This window comes from Orycteropus afer, unplaced genomic scaffold (genome assembly GCF_000298275.1).
Source record: "Orycteropus afer afer isolate SDZICR_OR568_19922 unplaced genomic scaffold, OryAfe1.0 scaffold00136, whole genome shotgun sequence".
NCBI classification, from domain to species: Eukaryota; Metazoa; Chordata; class Mammalia; order Tubulidentata; family Orycteropodidae; genus Orycteropus; species Orycteropus afer.
Window position 1 is genome coordinate 3,689,600 of NW_006921723.1, and position 19,149 is coordinate 3,708,748.

The 19,149-nt window shown below is 44.0% G+C and overlaps 1 protein-coding gene across 1 annotated transcript in view; it reads right to left on the bottom strand.

Annotated features, from left to right (window-relative positions):
* PBX4 (PBX homeobox 4) overlaps positions 1-19,149 on the bottom strand; it is a 78,420-nt gene that overhangs the window by 10,609 nt on the left and 48,662 nt on the right. Inside the window, exon 3 of the mRNA XM_007945389.2 lies at positions 11,928-12,001. Coding sequence (XP_007943580.2) covers positions 11,928-12,001 — 74 coding nt within the window. The remainder of the gene's footprint in view (positions 1-11,927; positions 12,002-19,149) is intronic.

A 19,149-nucleotide genomic window follows, 5' to 3' on the forward strand; every position in this document is an offset into this window, starting at 1 on the left:
GTGTGAAATGTTTCATTAATACTATCAACTACCATGTTTTTACACAAATAACACATGCGTTACACAGTTTTTTGCAAACCACACAACCTCCTTCCATGTTAAGTTTTCTATGCACGCTGTGATGTGTACTTATTATTACAAAGGCACATTATATGAGAAAAATATGGTACTCACTGAAGTGCCCAAATAAAATTACAGTTTAATCATATTATATATTTACAGTCATTAGTCACTTATTTTGTTGTTCCCTATATAGTTTTTTTTTTTTTTTTTTTTTTGGTATGTACTGATTAAACTTTTCTGTCAAAAACTCCCTAGTCAAAAGGGAAGGTACTCAGGAGATACCCTGGTAGGAATTTCCTTAGAATACCTACTTCAGCAACTAGTAAACATGCCACAAACCTTATACCAGAGCTCTGGACTAAAGAAAAGCCCCAGCAGATCTGACCACAAAGCTGATATTGATACTGATACAGATCAGCAGCCTAACTTCTCCAAGACGTCCCGTTTCTCAACCAAAGCTTGAAAAAGCAATACTGAGAAAAGTGAGATGATGCAAAAAGAACCCGCACACTTGGTTTACATCTCAGGCAGAACAGGCTGAGGGTCACAGAGGGGGCCCCGACCCCTGCACAGGAGCCCCGGATGCAGTGAGCGCGCACAGCATCTGCAATGACCCACACTTGTTCTTCGGTGCCGTCAAGTTGGGTCTGACCCATAGTGACACTACGTGCAACGGAACCGAACACTGCCCAGTCCTGCAGCCCCCACCAGCAACAGCTAAAACATGTGATCACAGTACATCCATAAATAATGCTATAAAGCCCCCAACAATCATATCTTCAGGGACTTTTAATAACATTATAGGTGTTCTTAGTGTATTATTTCTACTGTAACAAATTACTACAAACTTGGTGGCTTAAAACAACACGGATTTATTCTCTGACAGTTCCTGAGACATGGGTCTCACTGGGCTAAAATTAAAGTGTCTGCAGGGCTGCATTCCTTTCTGGAGGAAGGAATCCATTTCTTTGCCTTCACTGGCTTCTAGAAGCTGCCTTGCATTCCTTGGCTCATGGCCTTCTGCTATCTTCACAGCCAGTACTAGCAGGTCAAGTCCTTCTCACACCACATCAACCTGACCTCCTCCTTCTGCCCTCGTCCACTTTTAAGGCCCCTGTGACCATGATTTAGGACAATCTCTCGATCGTCAGGTGAGCTGAGTAGCAACCTCAAATCCCTTCTGCACATAAGTTACCATAATCACAGGTTCCAGGACTTAGGACATAAACATTTTTGGGGCCAGTAGTCTGCTAACCATGGAAAGTTCAAGATATAATGCTAGGTGAATAAGGCAGATGAAAAAACTATTTGTCAGCTCAGTTTAATTTTCTCAGGTATGTATGATGTGTCTATGTATGTGGGGGACATGGAGAGGGGGTAGAAAAGCAAAAAAAGTTTGTAGTAATTTGTTATTAGTAGAAATAGGACATTAAGAACACCTAAATGTTATTCAAAGGCACTGAAGATATGATTGTTGGGGGCTTTATAGCATTATTTATGGATGTACTGTGATCACGTTTTAGCTGTTGCTGATGTGCGCTGCAGGACCGGACAATGTTTTGTTCCGTTGCACGTAGTGTCACTATGGGTCAGAACCAGCTTGACGGCACCGAAGAACAAGTGTGGGTCATTGCAGACGCTGTGCGCGCTCACTGCATCTGGGGCTCCTGTGCAGTATCGGGGCCCCTCTGTGACCCTCTAGCCTGTTTCGCCTGAGACAGACATCAAACGTGTGGGTTCTTTTTGCATCATCTCACTTTTATCAGTATTTCTTTTTCAAGCTTTGGTTGAAGAGATAGAAACCAGACATTAGCCCAGAAAGTAACACACCAAAATATGAATCAAGCTCAAAGGTGGTTTTTCTTTATGTGTGTTTTCTTGCATTCTCTATAACCTGTTTATGGAATGGGGACATCTGGGCATCCCCATGATACCAGAATACACCCTCAGACTGTCTCCTCAAACCTCTCAGTATCAGCCCTAATTCTTTGCACAAGCACTTCACTGTCTGTCACTGCTGGCTGCTCTTGGTGTCAGCACATCCTGGCCCTGTGGCCTCTTTGGGCTGCAGAGCCTGGCACGCTGCACTTCCCTCATACCAGGAACACCCATCGTTTAAGGTTACCTTCAGTTCCTCTTTCTGAAAAATGAAAGGAAAATGGCCCTTTATCAGGGAGCTTTGTTTTGGAGACCCCATTTTTTTTTTAAATTGGGATTTGGGTGAAAGTTTACAGAGCAAATTCACTTTCCATACAACAGTTCACATACACATTGTCTCACATACACTTTCTCCACACATGTGCATGTGTGCATGGCATTTTTTCATTCGTCTGTTTAGCAGCAAACACTTGAGAGCCTAGCCATGAGGTTAGATAGAAATAATTTGCATGATTACAAAATACCTGTGCCTTTTTCTCACTGACTCCTCACAGGTATGGGCTGATACAGTTTTGGGGTGCAGGATTAGAAAGCCTGTTAACACTGAAAAAGTGAGCATCCTTCCATTGACAAGTTTCAATTCTGGAACTGATCTCACAGGATTTTCGCTTTTGTTTGTGATTTGGGTGAGAGCTGACAATTCAAACACATTCTGTTTTGTGACACTGACTGCAGTCCCCACGATGTAACAGCCTCTTCCCGCCTCCTCCCTGTGCGTTTACCGTCTCCTTTTGTCCTTTCCCTCCCTTCTGAGTTTTACCCCCGGGCACATGCTGCCCTCTTGATCTCATATGACTGGTTGTTCCCTAAGGAGTATGTACCTCCCTGATGTTACAGTTCACCTTACTGGCCTATCATTTGGTTGAAAGCTGAGTCACAGGGGTGACTAGTTTCAGGCTTGAAGGGTGTCTAAGGGCCACAGTCTTGGGGTTCCACCAGTCTCTATCAGACCAGTAAGCCTAGTCTTTTTTTTATGATTTTGAGTTTTGTTCCATATTTTCCTCTCACTCTATCTGGGACCTCCTATTCTAATCCTTTTCACAGTGGTTAGCAATGGTAGCTGGACACCATCTAGTTCTTCTGGCCTCGGGTCGTGGAGGCTGAGTCCTGCAGCCTTATAGGAACTATCTGTAGGATGCACACTACCTACTGCTCCATGTGCAACTGTGTATGGCCTGATGTCAGGAAAGAAGGGGTGACAATGCCCACCCAGCAGGGGCTAACCAGGGTCTTGCTGAGAAGCAAGCATGCGTCCAGGTTATTTCTCTAAGGTTGTGAATGTCTGCTTTATGCATATGTATGAACGAAAACAAAAGAAAATAGAAGTCATGCAGGAAAAGCCCTGTCTCTGATCACCACCATTGTCACAAATTACACAGTGGCTGCTAGGAACACAGCTCTTCCGTTTGTCTGTCCTCTGTCAAGCTGTTTGCCCTGGCACTACCCCCTTGGCCCTCTAACCCTTGATGGCACCTCCACCCGTCTATTGGCTATCAACAATTACACACACACTCATCTCCAGCTGACGCTTCAAGTCCCCAAGGCCCTCAGCTGGTGGGCAAGAGGCCCGGGGACACAGAGCTCAGCTCCAGGACATGGCTGACTGGTCTGTCTGTTAGAGCCACTCAGATAGTAGGTGGGATCTAGAAGGATGGCGACCCCTCCAATTGCTCGGACTTTTTTCTGTTCCCTTTCTATCGAGAGTAAATCAAACCTCTGCAAGCCAAACAATGAGATAAAATCACCCTGTGAACATTGACACACGATTTTTTTTCACAAAAAACAAAAAGGAGCATACCCCAACCAAGCTGTTTTTATTTTCTTTCTGTAATGAAACAAGGACACTGTTTTTTGTTTTGGAAAAAAAACTGAAGATTTAGAGATGATTTAACTTTCACCCCAGTTCACCTGCTCAGCTGGTCATCTCACTTGATCATCTCAATTCACCTTACTTGGTCACCTCACCTGTTCACCTGACCTGACCCCTCACCTGTTCAGTAGTGCTCTTGCTTGGCAGCAGACTGTGTGCCAGCTTCCTCTAGCACCAGAGGTGGGAGGTGGGCTGAGCCACTTCTGCGATCCCTGCCCCATGGGAGGCAGCTGAGCTCACAGGTTAAGCAGCAAAGACAGTGGAGATCTCAGAGGCCCCTGCTGGACTCTGGACCAGGCCCTTCAGATTGGTGTACATAAACACGGCACCCTGCATAGCCTGGACAGTACACATCATAAGGGTGGCCTGCAGTCCAGAACATTCCCCTCTGTCCCTGCTCCTTGCCATCTGGAGCTCCTGGAGGCTGAGGCCTTGGCTGCTCCATCCCCACCACCCACACCTGAGTGGCAGTGCCGCTGGAGGGAAGCTGGAGCAGACAGAGGGCTGACAGCACATCCTAGGTGCCCTGACCAGGGAAAGCACCACCTCACTTTTAGTCAATGTGGAGGTGACAGCACCACTGTCTCTATTGTTGGGTGAGAAGAATCACTAAGAAGAAAAGCTGGGTGACTACTTGGTTTCCAAAAACCTTCCGATGCTTTTGGACCCCTTTCTGAGTGCCGACTGACAGCCAGGTACAAGCTGGGGCTCTGTGGTGATCAAGTGAAATGAGGTCTTTGACGCTACCTCTGGGGACAGGGTCTTGGAGGAACAGAGGTGGGGTCGCTGGGCACAGCTGGCAGGGACAGACCCAGTGTACCACTGCAATTCTGCTCAAGTTGACACTTCCTGCCCACATTCTCAGAAGATGCACTCTACTCTCACCAGTACAAACTTCTCGTTAGTCAAAGAACCAAAGTCAACTTCACTGGAAGTCTGGCCAGATGCTAACCCCAGGGACCACAACCATATTCTATGAAGGAGGGCATTTCCTGCCTAGTCAGTGCTGTGATGATAGAGGGCAGGGAAAGGAAAGGCAGGTGGTAGGACCCAGCCTTCTGTGCCCACAGCCCAACTGCTAAGAAAGAAGAGTCTGAATTTCCAGGAAGGTGACAGCCATCTGCAACAGCATGAGAACACTGAGGGGGCTGTGAGAAGTCCAGGTGCCCATGACAAGAAGAAAAAGGGTAGGGAACGAGGCTGGGAAGGGAGCAGCCCTGTGTGTGTGTGTGTATGTGTGTATGTGTGTGTATGTATGCAGGAGGGGGACTAGGGACAGCAGGAGTGTCCAGTATGTAGCACCAGCAGGAAACACAGTACATGCTGAGCGTAGGGATAAGGGGTAAGCAGAGAAGGGTTAGGGGTGAAGGGTGGGGGTAAGCAGTACAGGGTGAAGAGTGAGCAGTGAGGGGTGAAGAGTGAGGGGTGAAGGGTGAGGAGGTGTCAAAGGTGGCCTACTCTCCAAAGAGCCCAGGTCCTTTAGGGCTGGCTCCTCCACTTGCCTCCAGCCCAGCTCCACCAGCTTCCACAGATCCATGACACCAAACTCACTTCTGCCTCCGGGACTTAGAATGCAATGATGAGTCCTTTGCTGGGGAGACTTCCCCAACAGGAAGTAGTGATGGCTCACTGGCCCTAATCTAACCTTGAGTCTCCAGCAGCCCCATACAAATGCCTCCATGTTCTCCAGAGCATCTGTCTGAGATGACCCTGCTCCTTCGGGACCGCCATGGTCTCAGTCCCTGAGAAAAACCCAGCACCTACAACATGACTGGGCTCACAAAACAGATGCTTGTACTAAATCTCTCTCCCTGACAGGCCACAGACCATTTACAGACATGCTCTGCCACATGGCAGGAAGAGCTCACCCCTGTACCTCACAAACGGCTCTAGAGAATAGGAGGAGAAGCCACCCACTGGCACAGCATCGTCATCAAACCAAGACAACAGGCATAGAGAAGACCGGGCCCACTACAGGCACTCACCGAATAAGGAGGGTGAGGCCCACCTGCAGGCTGAGGATGCCCCTGTGGTGCCACAGTAACCTAGGAAGACCCTCCTTCCAACTGATGCTGCTGGAACTTTCTCAAATTCAGTTTCCCCTGCCTCCTCCTAGGCATTAGTGAGCTGAAATGGACTGGTTTTGGCCATTTTGAACCAGACAACCATATGGTCTATTATGCCGGGAATGACAGTTTGAAGAGGCATGGCATTCATCATCACAAAGGATGTTTCAAGATCTGTCCTAAAGTACAATGCTGCCAGTGATAGGATAATATCCACATGCCTACATGGAAGACCTGTTAATATGACTATTATTCAAATTTATGCACCAACCATCAAAGCCAAAGATGAGGAAATTGAAGATTTTTATCAACTTCTACAGCTTGAAATTGACTGAACATGCAATCAGGATGTGTTAATTATCACTGGTGACTGGAATGCAAAAGTTAGAAACAAAGAAGACTCACCAGTAGTTGGAAAATTTGGCCTTGGTGACAGAAATAATGCTGGAAATCACATGGTAGAATTTCGCAAAACCAATGACTTATTCATTGCAAATACCTTTTTTCAACAACACAAACGGCAGCTGTCCATGTGGATTTCACCAGATGGAACACACAGGAATCAGATTGACCACATCTGTGGCAAGAGGCGATGGAAAAGCTCAACCTCTTCAGCCAAAACCAGGCCAGGAGCTGATTGTGGAACAGACCATCAACTGCTCATATGCAAGTTCAACTTCAAGCTGAAAGCAATTAAAACAAGTCCACAAGAACCAAAATATGATCTTTAATATATCTTTCCTGAATTTAGAGACCATCTAAAGAATAGATTTGATGTGTTGAATACCAATGACTGAAAACCAGAAAAACTGTGGGATGACATCAAGAACATCATCCATGAAGAAAGCAAGAGGTCATTAAAAAGACGAGAAAAGAAGAAAAGACCAAAATGGATGAAAAAAGAGACTCTAAAACTTGCCCTTGAGTGGAGAGTAGCTAAAGTAAGTGGAAGAAATGACAAAATCAAAGAGCTGAACCGAAGATTTCAAAGAGCAGCTCCAGCAGAAAAAGCCAATTACTATAATGAAATGTGCAAAGACCTGGAGTCAGAAAACCAAAAGGGAAGAATGCACTTGCCATTTCTCAAGCTGAAAGAACTGAGGAAAAAATTTAAGCCTTGAGTTGCAATGTTGAAAGATTCTATGGGCAAAATATTGAATGATGCAGGAAACATCAAGAGAAGATAGCAGGAATACACAGAGTCACTGTACCAAAAAGAACTGGTCGATCTTCATCCATTTCAGGAAGTGGCATATGATCTAGAACCAATGGTATTGAAGGAGGAAGTCAAAGCTGCAATGAAGGAATTTGTGAAAAATAAGGCTCTGGGAATTGACAGAATACCCATTGAGATATTTCAACAAACAGAAGCTCCATGGGAGGCACTCACTCGGTTATGCCAAGAGATTTGGAAGACAGCTACCTGGCCAACTGACTGGAAGAGATCCATATTTGTACCCATTCCAAAGAAAGGTGATCCCACAGAATGCGGAAATTATAGAACAATATCATTAATATCGCATGCAAGTAAGATCTTACTGAAGATAATTCAAAAATGGTTGCAGCAGTATATTGACAGAGAACGTCCAGAGGTGCAAGCTGGATTCAGAAGACGATGTGGAACAAGGGATATCATAGCTGCTGTCAGATGGATCTTGGCTCAAGGCAAAGAATACCAGAAAGGTGTTTACTTGTGTTTTATTGACTATGCAAAGGCATTTGATTGTGTGGATCATGACAAATTATGGATAACATTGAGAAGAATGAGAATTCCCGAACTCTTGATTGTACTCATGAGGAACCTGTACATTGACCAGGAGGCTGTCGTTCTAATGGAACAAGGGAATACTACATGGTTTAAAATCAAGAAGAGAGTGCATCAGGGTTGTTTCCTTTCCCCATACATATTCAATCTATATGCTGAGAAAATAATCTGAGAAGCTGGACTATATGAAGAAAAACATGGCATTAGGACTGGAGGAAGAATCATTAACAACCTGAGATATGCTGAGGATACAACTTTGCTTGCTGAAAGTGAGAATGACTTGAGGCACTTACTGATGAAGATTGAAGAATACAGTCTGCAGTATGGATTATATCTCAATACAAAGAAAACAAAAATCCTCACAACTGGACCTATAAGCAGCATCACGATAAATGGAGAAAAGATTGAGGTTGTCAAAGAATTCACATTGCTTGCTATAATCGATGCCAATGGAAGCAGCAGTCAGGACATCAGATGACGTGTAGCACTGGGCAGGTCGGCTGCCAAGGAATTCTTTCAAGTGCTGAGGAGCAAGGATGTCTCCTTGAGGACTAAAGCGCACCTGACACAAGCCACGGTGTATTTTCAATCGCCTTGTATGCATGTGAGAGCTGGACAATGAATAAGGAAGACCGAAGAAGAGTTGATGCTTTTGAGTTATGATGTTGACGAAGAATGCATGGACTGCTAAAAGAACTAACAGATCTGTCCTGGAGTGCAGCCGAGATGCTCCTTTGAAGCAAGAATGGCCAGACTTCGTCTCACCTACTTTGGTCATGTTGTCAGAGGGGACCATTCCCTGGAGAAGGATGTCATGCTTGGTAAGGTGGAGGGTCAATGAAAGAGGGGAAGGCCTTCAATGAGATAGATTGACATGGTGGCTCTGACAATGGGCTCAAGTATAGCAAGGATCACGGAGCTGGCGTGGGATCGGGCGGTATTTCGTTCTGCTGTGCATGGGGTCACTATGAGTCAGAAATGACTCGACGGGACCTAACAACAACAACATAACTGCCCCCTCCATTGCCTCCAAATTGATCCCCAGGAGAGGTGAGCACTAATCACTGGTATATTTATCAAGGAGCACCTTCTATCATGGTTTCCTTGCGGTAATGGGCACTGAGGTTCTGACAACTCTGAAAGGAGCAGACTTTTGGGACACAACCTGCTTGTGTTGAGAACCACCTGCATTACTTCGCGGTAAGGCCCCACAGGTTACTCACTGATGCCAGACTGTAGGTAAATCCTTGTTTAAGTCACTTAACTTTCTTGGTCCCACATGGTTTTGAAAGACTATTACCCCTTAAAAATACTTACCAGTGCCCGCCCCATGCACTCTCGAGCTGAGGAATAATTATACTCTGTAAGTGAATTCCTATCACTTCTAACTAATTTTTGATTAAAACACATCACAGCTTCAGGTACTAAAACCTCAACCCAATAGGCAAATTAATTCACTTCACTGCATCTGCATGCTCGTGAGCTGCAGCTTGGCGGCCCTGTAAGGAACCTGCATTCCCACCCAGCCTTCTTGGCTCGGCTTCCCATGCAGCTTCTCTTGCACACCACGACAGGGCAAAGGAAGAGCCAGCAAAACACTGCAATACAAATGCAGCCAGAGAACGTGTTAGGAAAGAGTTCCATTTGCCGACTTTAAGAGCCATTGCCAAGAAACACAGCACTTATGGACTGTTCCTGCTGCAATAAACAATTTTATTTTTCATCCAAAGAAATGCTCTAATTTTAACAGATCAGTAACAATGGGAGCCAGGAGGAAAGGCCTAGGAACTCCAGAACTGGGCTACACACAGCCACTGCCAGATGTGGGACCCTGCAGAGGAGGTGATGCTGCCATGTGCCCCAGTTTCACTCAGGGGTGTGGCCGGCCAGCATCCCCATTAAATGCGCAACAACACGGTGCATGTAAAGAGAATGAGCTTTCCTGTCCAGAGCAAAGAAGAGTGAAGAAAATCAAACACACAAGGGAACAATTAGTCCAAAAGACTAATGGACCATATGAACCCCAGGATCTAAGACCCTAAGACCAGAAAAACTAGATGGTACCCAGCTACCACTGCTGACTGCTCTGAAGGGGATCACAATTAGGAGGAGCTCTTGGATAGGGTGGGGGGAATATATAGAACAAAACTCAAATTCATAAAAAAAAAGACTAGCCTTATTAGTCTGATAGAGACTGATGGAACCCTCGAAACTATGGTCCTTAGACACCCTTCAAGCCTGAAACCGAACTCACCCCTGTGACTCAATTTTCAGCCAAATGACAGACAGGCCTATAAGGTGAACAATAACATCAGGGAGGTACATCTCCTTAGGAACAACCAATCATATGAGATCAAAAGGGCACCCTTTGCCCGGGGGTAACTCTCAGAAGGCAGGAAGGGGTGAGAAAGAAGGACGAAGGAAAATGGTAAGCACGGGGGAAAGTTAAGAGCGCTGTTCCATTTTGGGGTTGCAAGTAACGTCATAAAACAAAACAAAATATCAACAAAAAGGAGAATGAGACCTGCGGTGTTGGATTAGAATGAAAGACACTGCAATGAACTCAAGGTTTTCAATGTGTACAGATACAGAGAAATACGCATGTATGTGTGCATAAATGTGTGTGTAAACTTGTGTATATATTCATACTTGCTCCTCGGCTCTTGGCTTCCCAATAATGCCTAAAGGGAGCAATATCCCAGCTGTACCATGCTCCTTGGAGAAAGGGGTGGAACATGTTGTAGCAGCAGTACAGAGGTCTCAGTAAGGAGATATGTTAAAAGGACATGAGGCCAGCTTGAATGGGCTCCTACTGGCCAAATCTGGGACAATCAGAGTGACAAAGTTTGATTTAATGGATTCTATGACTCCATACTGACACAAAATAAGTAAACCAATTGAAAGTTTAAGGAGGAATGGGATATTTACACTATCTCAAATAGTTCCCTACAGAATACTTATTGTTGTTGTTGTTATGTTATTTTGCCATCGAGTCGGCCCCGACTCCTAGCGACCCCTCCTTGGGTTTCCGAGGCAGTTATCACTACGGAAGTAGGATTGCCCAACCTTCCTTCCGAGGAGTGGCTGGTGGGTTTGAACTGCCAGCCTCCTGGTTAGCAGTCAAGTACTTTAGGCACTATGCTACCAGAGCTCCTAGAATACTTATTACAAAGGGAAAAAGAGTAAGTTTAAAGAGAACAAGTTGGCAGACACCATCTTAATCAAGCAATTTGGGGCAGTGGGACAATCCAAGGCATGTGCCACTTGATGAACCTACACCTGAGGAGAGCATGGCCTTGTTTTTCTGCCACTTCTGCCAAGGATACAGAGCAAGGTCTAACTCTGGGAAGATGTGATGCCTCTAGCGTATTGGTGGCTACCACTCCAGACCACTGTCACAGTTAATACCTTTAACCATGTAATCAAGGTGACCACCATCACCAGCAGGACAACATGTGCCCCAAAATGATGCATGAGAAAGGTACAACATCAAGGGGGTGGATTCCTGCCAAGACATACCACTGCAAGCTAATCACGAGGAAGTGCTTGGCTACCCACACTTAGGGATGTTCTGTGTGACTGGGCAGTTCTAATTATCAACAGTGTCAAGATCACAGAAGACAAGAAAGACTGAGTAATTGTTACAGAGCAGAGCAGACTAAGGAGACATGGAGACTAAATGCATGTGGGACCCTAGACAAGACCCTGGACCAGAGATGGCGACTGGGGGGAAAATGATGAGCCCCAAATATGGGATGGTGTTCAGTTAAACAGCATGGTACCAATACTGATCTCCTGGTTTGATCACTGCGCTGTGATTATTAAGTGCTAACATATTAGAGGATGTGAGGAAAAGGGTATACTAGAACTCTACTTTCTTCAATTCACCTGTCTAAAATTAATTCAAAATAAATATTTTAAAATCCAGGATGATTACTTTGGATGCTTAACATAAACAAGAACAAAATTCGGATCACTCTGCTTTTCTAATTATGTAACTTTTCCCTTTATCAAAGCAACTGAATGTCCAGCAACTGTTTGGTCTTATGTCTAAAACACATCTATTTGCTCTTTATTTGAAAGAGTATTTCTCCAGTTATAAACATTGACAAGACAGAATGAACTTTCCACTGCTGGAGAAGGGATAAGCAAAACACTCCTTGAGTACATGAGACATGTCTGGTCATGTGTCCTGGGGCCCACAGCATCTTTTCTGACAGCTTACCTGTCTTTTCTTTGATCTCACAGAGCACACTGAAGAGAGCTGGCTTCATCCGATGGCAATTCAGAGCATGTTTTCTGCAAGAGAGGTGACACAGGTGTAAGAGACAGAGAGGCCATCTTGTCCAAAAGTGTAGATTCTCAATACTGAGAAATAAAAGCAAACCCAGATACAGAATATAGTATATTTCCTATGAACCTGATTTGTGTAAATTTATAATGCACTGTAACATCCAAACCATTTCCCTTTACAGGTATACTTTTAAATAATATAAACAGTGCAAATTGAAATAATGCAAATTGCTCAACAAGAACTATAGAATTCCAAGGTCAAATTATTGGAAAGCTGAGTTTCCTACTACCTGCAGGGCCCACTCTGGTGAACAAGGAGGACCTGAGTTGCCCTTTCCCAGTTACACAACTGTAGAGTCACAGGAGATACAGCTGTACACAGGCAGATGGGGTACCTACCCACATGCAAGACACCCCTCCCAAATACACGCAGGTACATGCAAAAAAACCTCTTCACTGTGCCATATGCTTTGCAGTCAATTAAACTGGGGTCACATGAGACTACTGGCTGGAAAGCTTATTGGTATTTGAATGTCTTTAGGGTGATCCTAAAGCCAAATTTGGAATGACATGGAGAAGTCAGCCAGGCAGAGAGCTGATGAGAGAATAATTTAGGCAAAGGAAACAAGTGCAAAGACCCTGAGGGAGAACATACTCTCTGTTTTAAGACCAGCAGACCAACGTGGCTATAGTCTAATGGGTGAAGGGAGAAGCCGGGATGAAATCAGAAAGGCAAGTAGAGGCCTGTGAGTTACAAGGACTTTGGCTTTTGTATGCAGGTGATAGGCACTGAGGTTGACAGAGTAAGAGCCCCCATAGATGTCCATGTCCTACTGCGTTGATTTTGTGAATATGTGACCTTACAAGGCAAAATGGCCCGAGGACATCATCAAGGTTAAGGACCTTGAGAGGGAGATGATTCTGGACCATCCAGGTAGGCCCAATCTAATTTCACAAGTCCTTAGAAGTGGATAAGCCTTCCCAGCTGCAAAGAACCAGATACGCTGCACGAGGACTCCACCTGCCACTGCTGGCTTTGAGGATGACAAGGCCATGAGCCAAGGCAGCCTCCAGAAGCTGGAAAAGACAGGGAGACAGATTCTCCCCAGAGTCCCCAGAAGGGATGCAGCTCTGCGGACACCTTGATTTTGGCCCAGTGAGTCTCATGTCTCGTGAACTGTAAGAGTATAAACTTGTGTTGCCTTAAGCCACCAAGTGTATGGTGATTTGTTATAGCATCGATAGCAAACTAACACAGGAAGCAATGGAGGATTTTACAGTGGTTGTCAGGTGACATGAAACACATTTTTTAGTGTTTTTCCTAAAAAAAAAAAAAAAATTGTTCTAATTCATATACTATAAAAGCCACTTTTAAAGTGTACAAATCAATGGTATTCAGTATATTCGAAAGGATGTACAATACAGCCACTAATTCCAGAACATTCTCATTACCCCAAAAAGAAACACATGCCCATTAGCAGTCACTCCCCAATCCCTTCCTCCACCCCAGGGGCAAACACTAATGTATTTTCTGTCTCTGAGGATATATCTGTTCTAGATATTTCATATAAAAGGAATCATACAATAAATGGACATTTTTTATTAATCCATTCATCAGTTGATGGACATCTGGGTTGTTTCTTTGGGACAATTCTGAATAATGCTGCTAGGCACATTGGTGTGCCAGCTTCAGTGTGTTGTGTTTCATTTCTCCTGGAAAGGGACTGCTGGGTCATATCATCACTCTATGCTTACCTTTTGGTGGAACTGCCAGATTGTTTTCCACACTGCTATACCATTTTACATTCCCACCAGCAGTACACATCCTTGCTAACACTTAGTGTTTTTCTGATGATAGTCATCCTGTTGTTGTTATGTGCTGTCGAGTCGGACCCGACTCATAGAGACCCCTCCTTGGGTTTCTGAGGCAGTGTCACTATGGAAGTAGATTGCCCAACCTTCCTTCTGAGGAGTGGCTGGTGGGCTTGAACCGCCAGCCTTCTGGTTAGCAGTTAAGTGCCTTAGGCACTATGCTACCAGAGCTCTAGTGGGTTTGTATCTAAACCAAAATCCACTGCTATGGAATTGATTCCAACTCATAGCAACCCTATAGGACTAAGTAGAACTGCCCCATAGGGTTTCCAAGGCTGTACTTTACAGAAGCAAGACTGCCACATCTTTTTCCCTCAGAGCTGCTGGTGGGTTCAAACAGCTGATCTTTTGGTTACCAGCCAAATGCTTTAACCACTACACCACCAGAGTTCCTTGGTACATATCTAGTAGGGTATATCTCATTGTGGTTTTGATTTGCACTCTTCTAATTTAGACTAATGTAGAAGCCCCAGTGGCATAGTGGTTAAGTGTTTGGCTGATAACAGAAAGGTCAGCAGTTAGAAATCCACCAGCCACTCTGTGAGAGAATGATACAGCAATCTGCTTTTATAAGGATTACAGCTTTGGAAACCCTATGGGGCAGTTCTACTCTGTCCTATAGAGTCGCTAGGAGTCTTAATAGACTCCATGGTACACAAGAACGACTGATGATCTTGAACTTTTTTCTCATATGTTTATTGAAACTTTGCATATCTTCTTTGGAGAAATATCTATTCAAATTGTTTGCCCATTTTCTAATTGGATTGTCTTTTTATTGTTGAATTGTCAAGAGTTCTTTATATTATCTGGATACTGAACATTTATCAGATACGATTTACAAATAATTTCTCCCACTATGTGGGGTGTACTTTCACTTTCTTTGAATTACAAGTTTTTAACAATGAAGAAGCCTAATTCATCTATATTTTCTTTGATTGTTTGTGCTTTTGGTGTCCTAAAAAACCTTTGGCTAATCCAAGGTCATCAAGATCTACAGCTATGTTTTCTTCTACAAGTGTTATAGATTTAGCTCTTATATTTAGGTCTTTGAGACACTATGAGTTAATTTTTGTTTATGGTGTGAGGCAGGGGATCCAATTTCATTCTCCTGCATGTAGTTATCCAGTTGTTTCAGCATCATTTGTTGAAGAGACTATTTTTCCTCCACTGAATTGTCTTGGCATCCTTGTTGGAAATCCACTGACCATAATGTATGGGTTTTTTTTGACTTTCAATTTTATATCGTCGATCTACTTGTCTATCCTTAATGATCTGCATTTTTAAAAGATCACTATGGCTGCTCTGTGGAGACTGGACTGCAGAAAGGTAAGGCTGAAACCAGGAATATCAGTCTAGAAGTGACTACAGCTTGAACAGGCCAGAAATTATGCTGGCTTAATTTAGAGTTACAGCATTAGACATAAAAAGTAGACAGACTTTTGGTTGCCGGGATGGAATAACCAAGATATCCTGATAAACTGGATGTGGGGTTTACCAAAAACCAAACTCACTGCCGTCGAGTCAGATCTGACTCATAGTGACCCCTCCTTGGGCTTCCGAGGTGGTATCACTATGGAAATAGATTGCTCAATCTTCCTTCTGAGGAGTGGCTGGTGGGTTTGGACTGCCATCCTTTTGGTTAGGCACTATGCCACCAGAGCTCCTGATGTGGGGTTTAGGCAAAGAAAAATTCTAAGTTAACTTTTTAATTGATATAATTCATATACTGTAAAATTGGGTCTAAACAACTGGATGGATGAAAAAACTATAGGAGGAAGTTTTGGGGAAGAAGGTTGTGTTTTGGTCAAGTTACCCTTGAGATTACTTATGAGCTAACCAAGAAGTTTTTTTGTTTTTTTTTTTAATGTGTTTATTAGGCGACTGGGTCTACACAGATACATGATACAAATATGGAGGAGCCACTGGCATAGAGATGACATTTAAAGCCACAACACTTGATGAAATCTCCACAGGAGGATGTAGCTAGAGTACAGGCCCACGACGCAGCCGAGGAACATGGATTTGTAGGGTTAAGCAGAGGAGAAGGCATCAATAAAAGAAACTGGGACTGAAGGGCGAGTGAAGAGGAATCAAGAAAAACACTGTTTAAAGAATGAGAAGAGCCATCTGTGATGCTTCTGAGAAGTAGAATAAGCACCCGGCAGAGACCTTGGATTTAGCAACAGGTCACTGTTGACCCAGTAGGGGGAGAAGGCTGGGAGAGAAATGGCAGAGAAGTAGTGGATGCAGCAACCATAAATTCTCTTAAGTTTTATCATAAAGGAGAGCAAAGACATGAGGCAGGGGCTAAAAGAGGTGCGTCAAAGCAGTGTTTGTTCATTTGCAAAGATGAGAGAGACAGGCATATGTGTATATGCCAAGGAGGTAGCCAAGAGGGGGACTCTGGTAAATGTCAATGAGAAAGTGAGGATAACTGCAATCACAACGCTATGTGCACGTATCACAACTGTGAACAATTCTGGTGAGTGCTATGCCATTATTTTAATATTTTAAATCCTATAATGACATAAATCAAACATTTGTTATTAAGAGATGCTGCCAAGGCCAGAAAACCGGTAACTTTATGGTGGACGTCAGATGTGAAAACATTATGAGGAAAGCCCAACACCTGCCATATCACCTTCTGCTGTTTCTACATGAGCGTCTTCACATTCTAATTCACCTCATGCACCCATGGAATGCCTTGCAAAGACTAGAGATGGGGGTACAGGAGTAAGATCCATGTCTCTGAGCCCCAAATAAGAAACTGTGTTGTGAGAGATGACACCTGACCTTTAGTAAAGCTAAACCCAAACATGAACTGTTCTTAGACCATACATAGTAATTGGTCACACAGGAAATTCAGCCTAGTATGTTAGACATTTTCCTTCCATTGCTGTTGTTGTCAGGTGCCATCAAGTTGGCTCCAGCTCATAGAGACCCAATGTCCAACAGAACAAAACACTGCCCGGTTGTGTGCTATCCTCACAATCCTTGCTAAACTTAAGCCCACTGTTGCAGCCACTGTGTCAATTCATCTTGTTGAGGGTCTTCCCCTTTTTCGCTGCCCATCCACTTTACCAAGCATTTGATCCTTTTCCAGGGAATGGTCCCTTCTGACATGACCAAAGTAGGTGAGACAAAGTCTGGCCATTCTTGCTTCCAAGGAGCATTCCGGCTGCACTTCTCCCAGGACAGATTTGTTCGTTCTTCTGGCAGTTCATGCTATTTTCAATATTCCTTGCCAACACCACAACTCAAAAGCATCAACTCTTCTTTGGTCTTCCTTATTCACTGTCCAGCTTTCACATGCATATGAGGCTACTGAAAATACCATGGCTTGGGTTAGGCACACCTTAGTCTTCAGAGAGACATCTTTGCTCTTCAGCAGTTTAAAGAGGTCTTTTGCAGCAGATTCTCTCAGTGCAATATGTCATCTCATTTCTCAACTACTGCTCCCATGGGTGTTGATTGTGGATCCAAGTAATATGAAACTTTTGATAATGTCAATCTTTTCTCTTTTTATTGTGATGTTGCTTACTGTTCCAGTTGTAAGGATTTTCATTTTCTTTATGTTGAAGTGTAATTCATACTGCAGACTGCAGTCTTTAATTGTCATCAGTAAGTGCTTCAAGTCATCTCCACTTTCAGCAAGCAAGGTTGTGTCATCGGGATACCACAGGTTGTTAATGAATCTTCCTCTAGTCCTGATGCCGCCTTCTTCTTCACATAGTTCAGCTTCTTAGATTATTGGTCAGCATGCAGATAATAAGTATGGCAAAAGGATATAACCCTGACACACTCCCTTCCTGATTTTAAACCATGCAGTGTCCCTTTGTTCTGTCTGAACTACAGCCTCCTGGTCTATGTGCAGGTTCTTCATGAGCATAGTTACGTGTTCTGGAATTCCTCACAACAACACACAGGCCACCACAGCATGACAAACTGACAGACAAGTGGTGGTTTCTTTCCACAGACATAGTATATTAATTAAAGTGGACTCAAGTTATAGCTTGTCATGTTCTGTAAACTTAATTCTAACAATAAAAAGCAAAAGAATGAAGCCAGCTGTTCTGCTTCCTTATGGTGGACTCTAAGAATGTTTTTCACCATGTCAGTTTTCTGCTTATAAAATATCTTACAAAGCACCTTCTAATGCACACACAGTTATTCCCCAGAATGCTTCTGTGGTTTATTATGAAAAGAACACACCTAAGCTTACATCAAGCAGCTAACTGCAAGCCACTGATGACCACACAAAGCAGACATGCCCAGAGTCCAGACTGTTGCAAAAGGGACCGATTACCTCATGTGATGGACACAGCCTAAGGTGACCCCGACAAGTCCTGCTCTTGTATAATCTCCTCCCCATGTTTGGGCAGAATCTGTGACTAGTTTCTAAGCAAAAGAATATGGCAAAGGGGATGAGACAGTCTCCCCCATGATTATGTTACCTGATATAGGACTCTTCCCAAGCAGCTAGAGAGAGTTTCTCCTGCTGTTCTTGAAGAAGTAACTGCCATGTTGGGAGGCACCTGGTGAAAAGGAACTGCAAGCAGCCTCCAGGAGCTGAGAGCACACAGGTTGACAAGAACACAGGCCCTCAGTCCTACAGCTGCAATTCTGCCAACAACCATGTAAACTTAGGAGAGGACTCTGATCTCCAGATCAGAAATGTAGCCTGGCTGACACCTGGACTATACCTTCGTGAGACCCTGAGCCGAGGACCTGGCTAACCTGGGCCTAGATTCCTGACTCATGCAAACTGTGAGATAATCAGCATGTGGTCATCTGTTACACACAGTAAGCCAGTGGAGGGGGCTACTGGGAGAGAAGCAGGTCAGTGCTGGCATTCCTAAAGTACAGGACACAGTCCATCAAAGCCAAGCATCAGCATTAGAAAAACAAAAATGTTCATGTGCTGTGAAGAAGCAAAATTCCAGGAAGTAAGAAATAGTAAATCTGTTCAATAAACAGACATCGAAGATTCTAATTTTCTTCTTTTTTATACCTGTGAATCTTCTCTTAAAACTAATACTAGTCTAGAGCAAAGAAGACTGAAAAAACTCAAAGACGCATGGAAACAACACTGTCCAAGGGACTAATGGATCATGTGAACCCCAGCCTCTATGACCTTGAGACCAGAAGAATTAGATGGTGGTCGGTTACCACAGCTGATCACTGTGAAAGGGATTACAATAACCCAAAATCACAAAAAAAAGACTAGGCTTACTTGCCGGATCTCAAAACCTACTATACAGCCACAGTAGTCAAAACTGCCT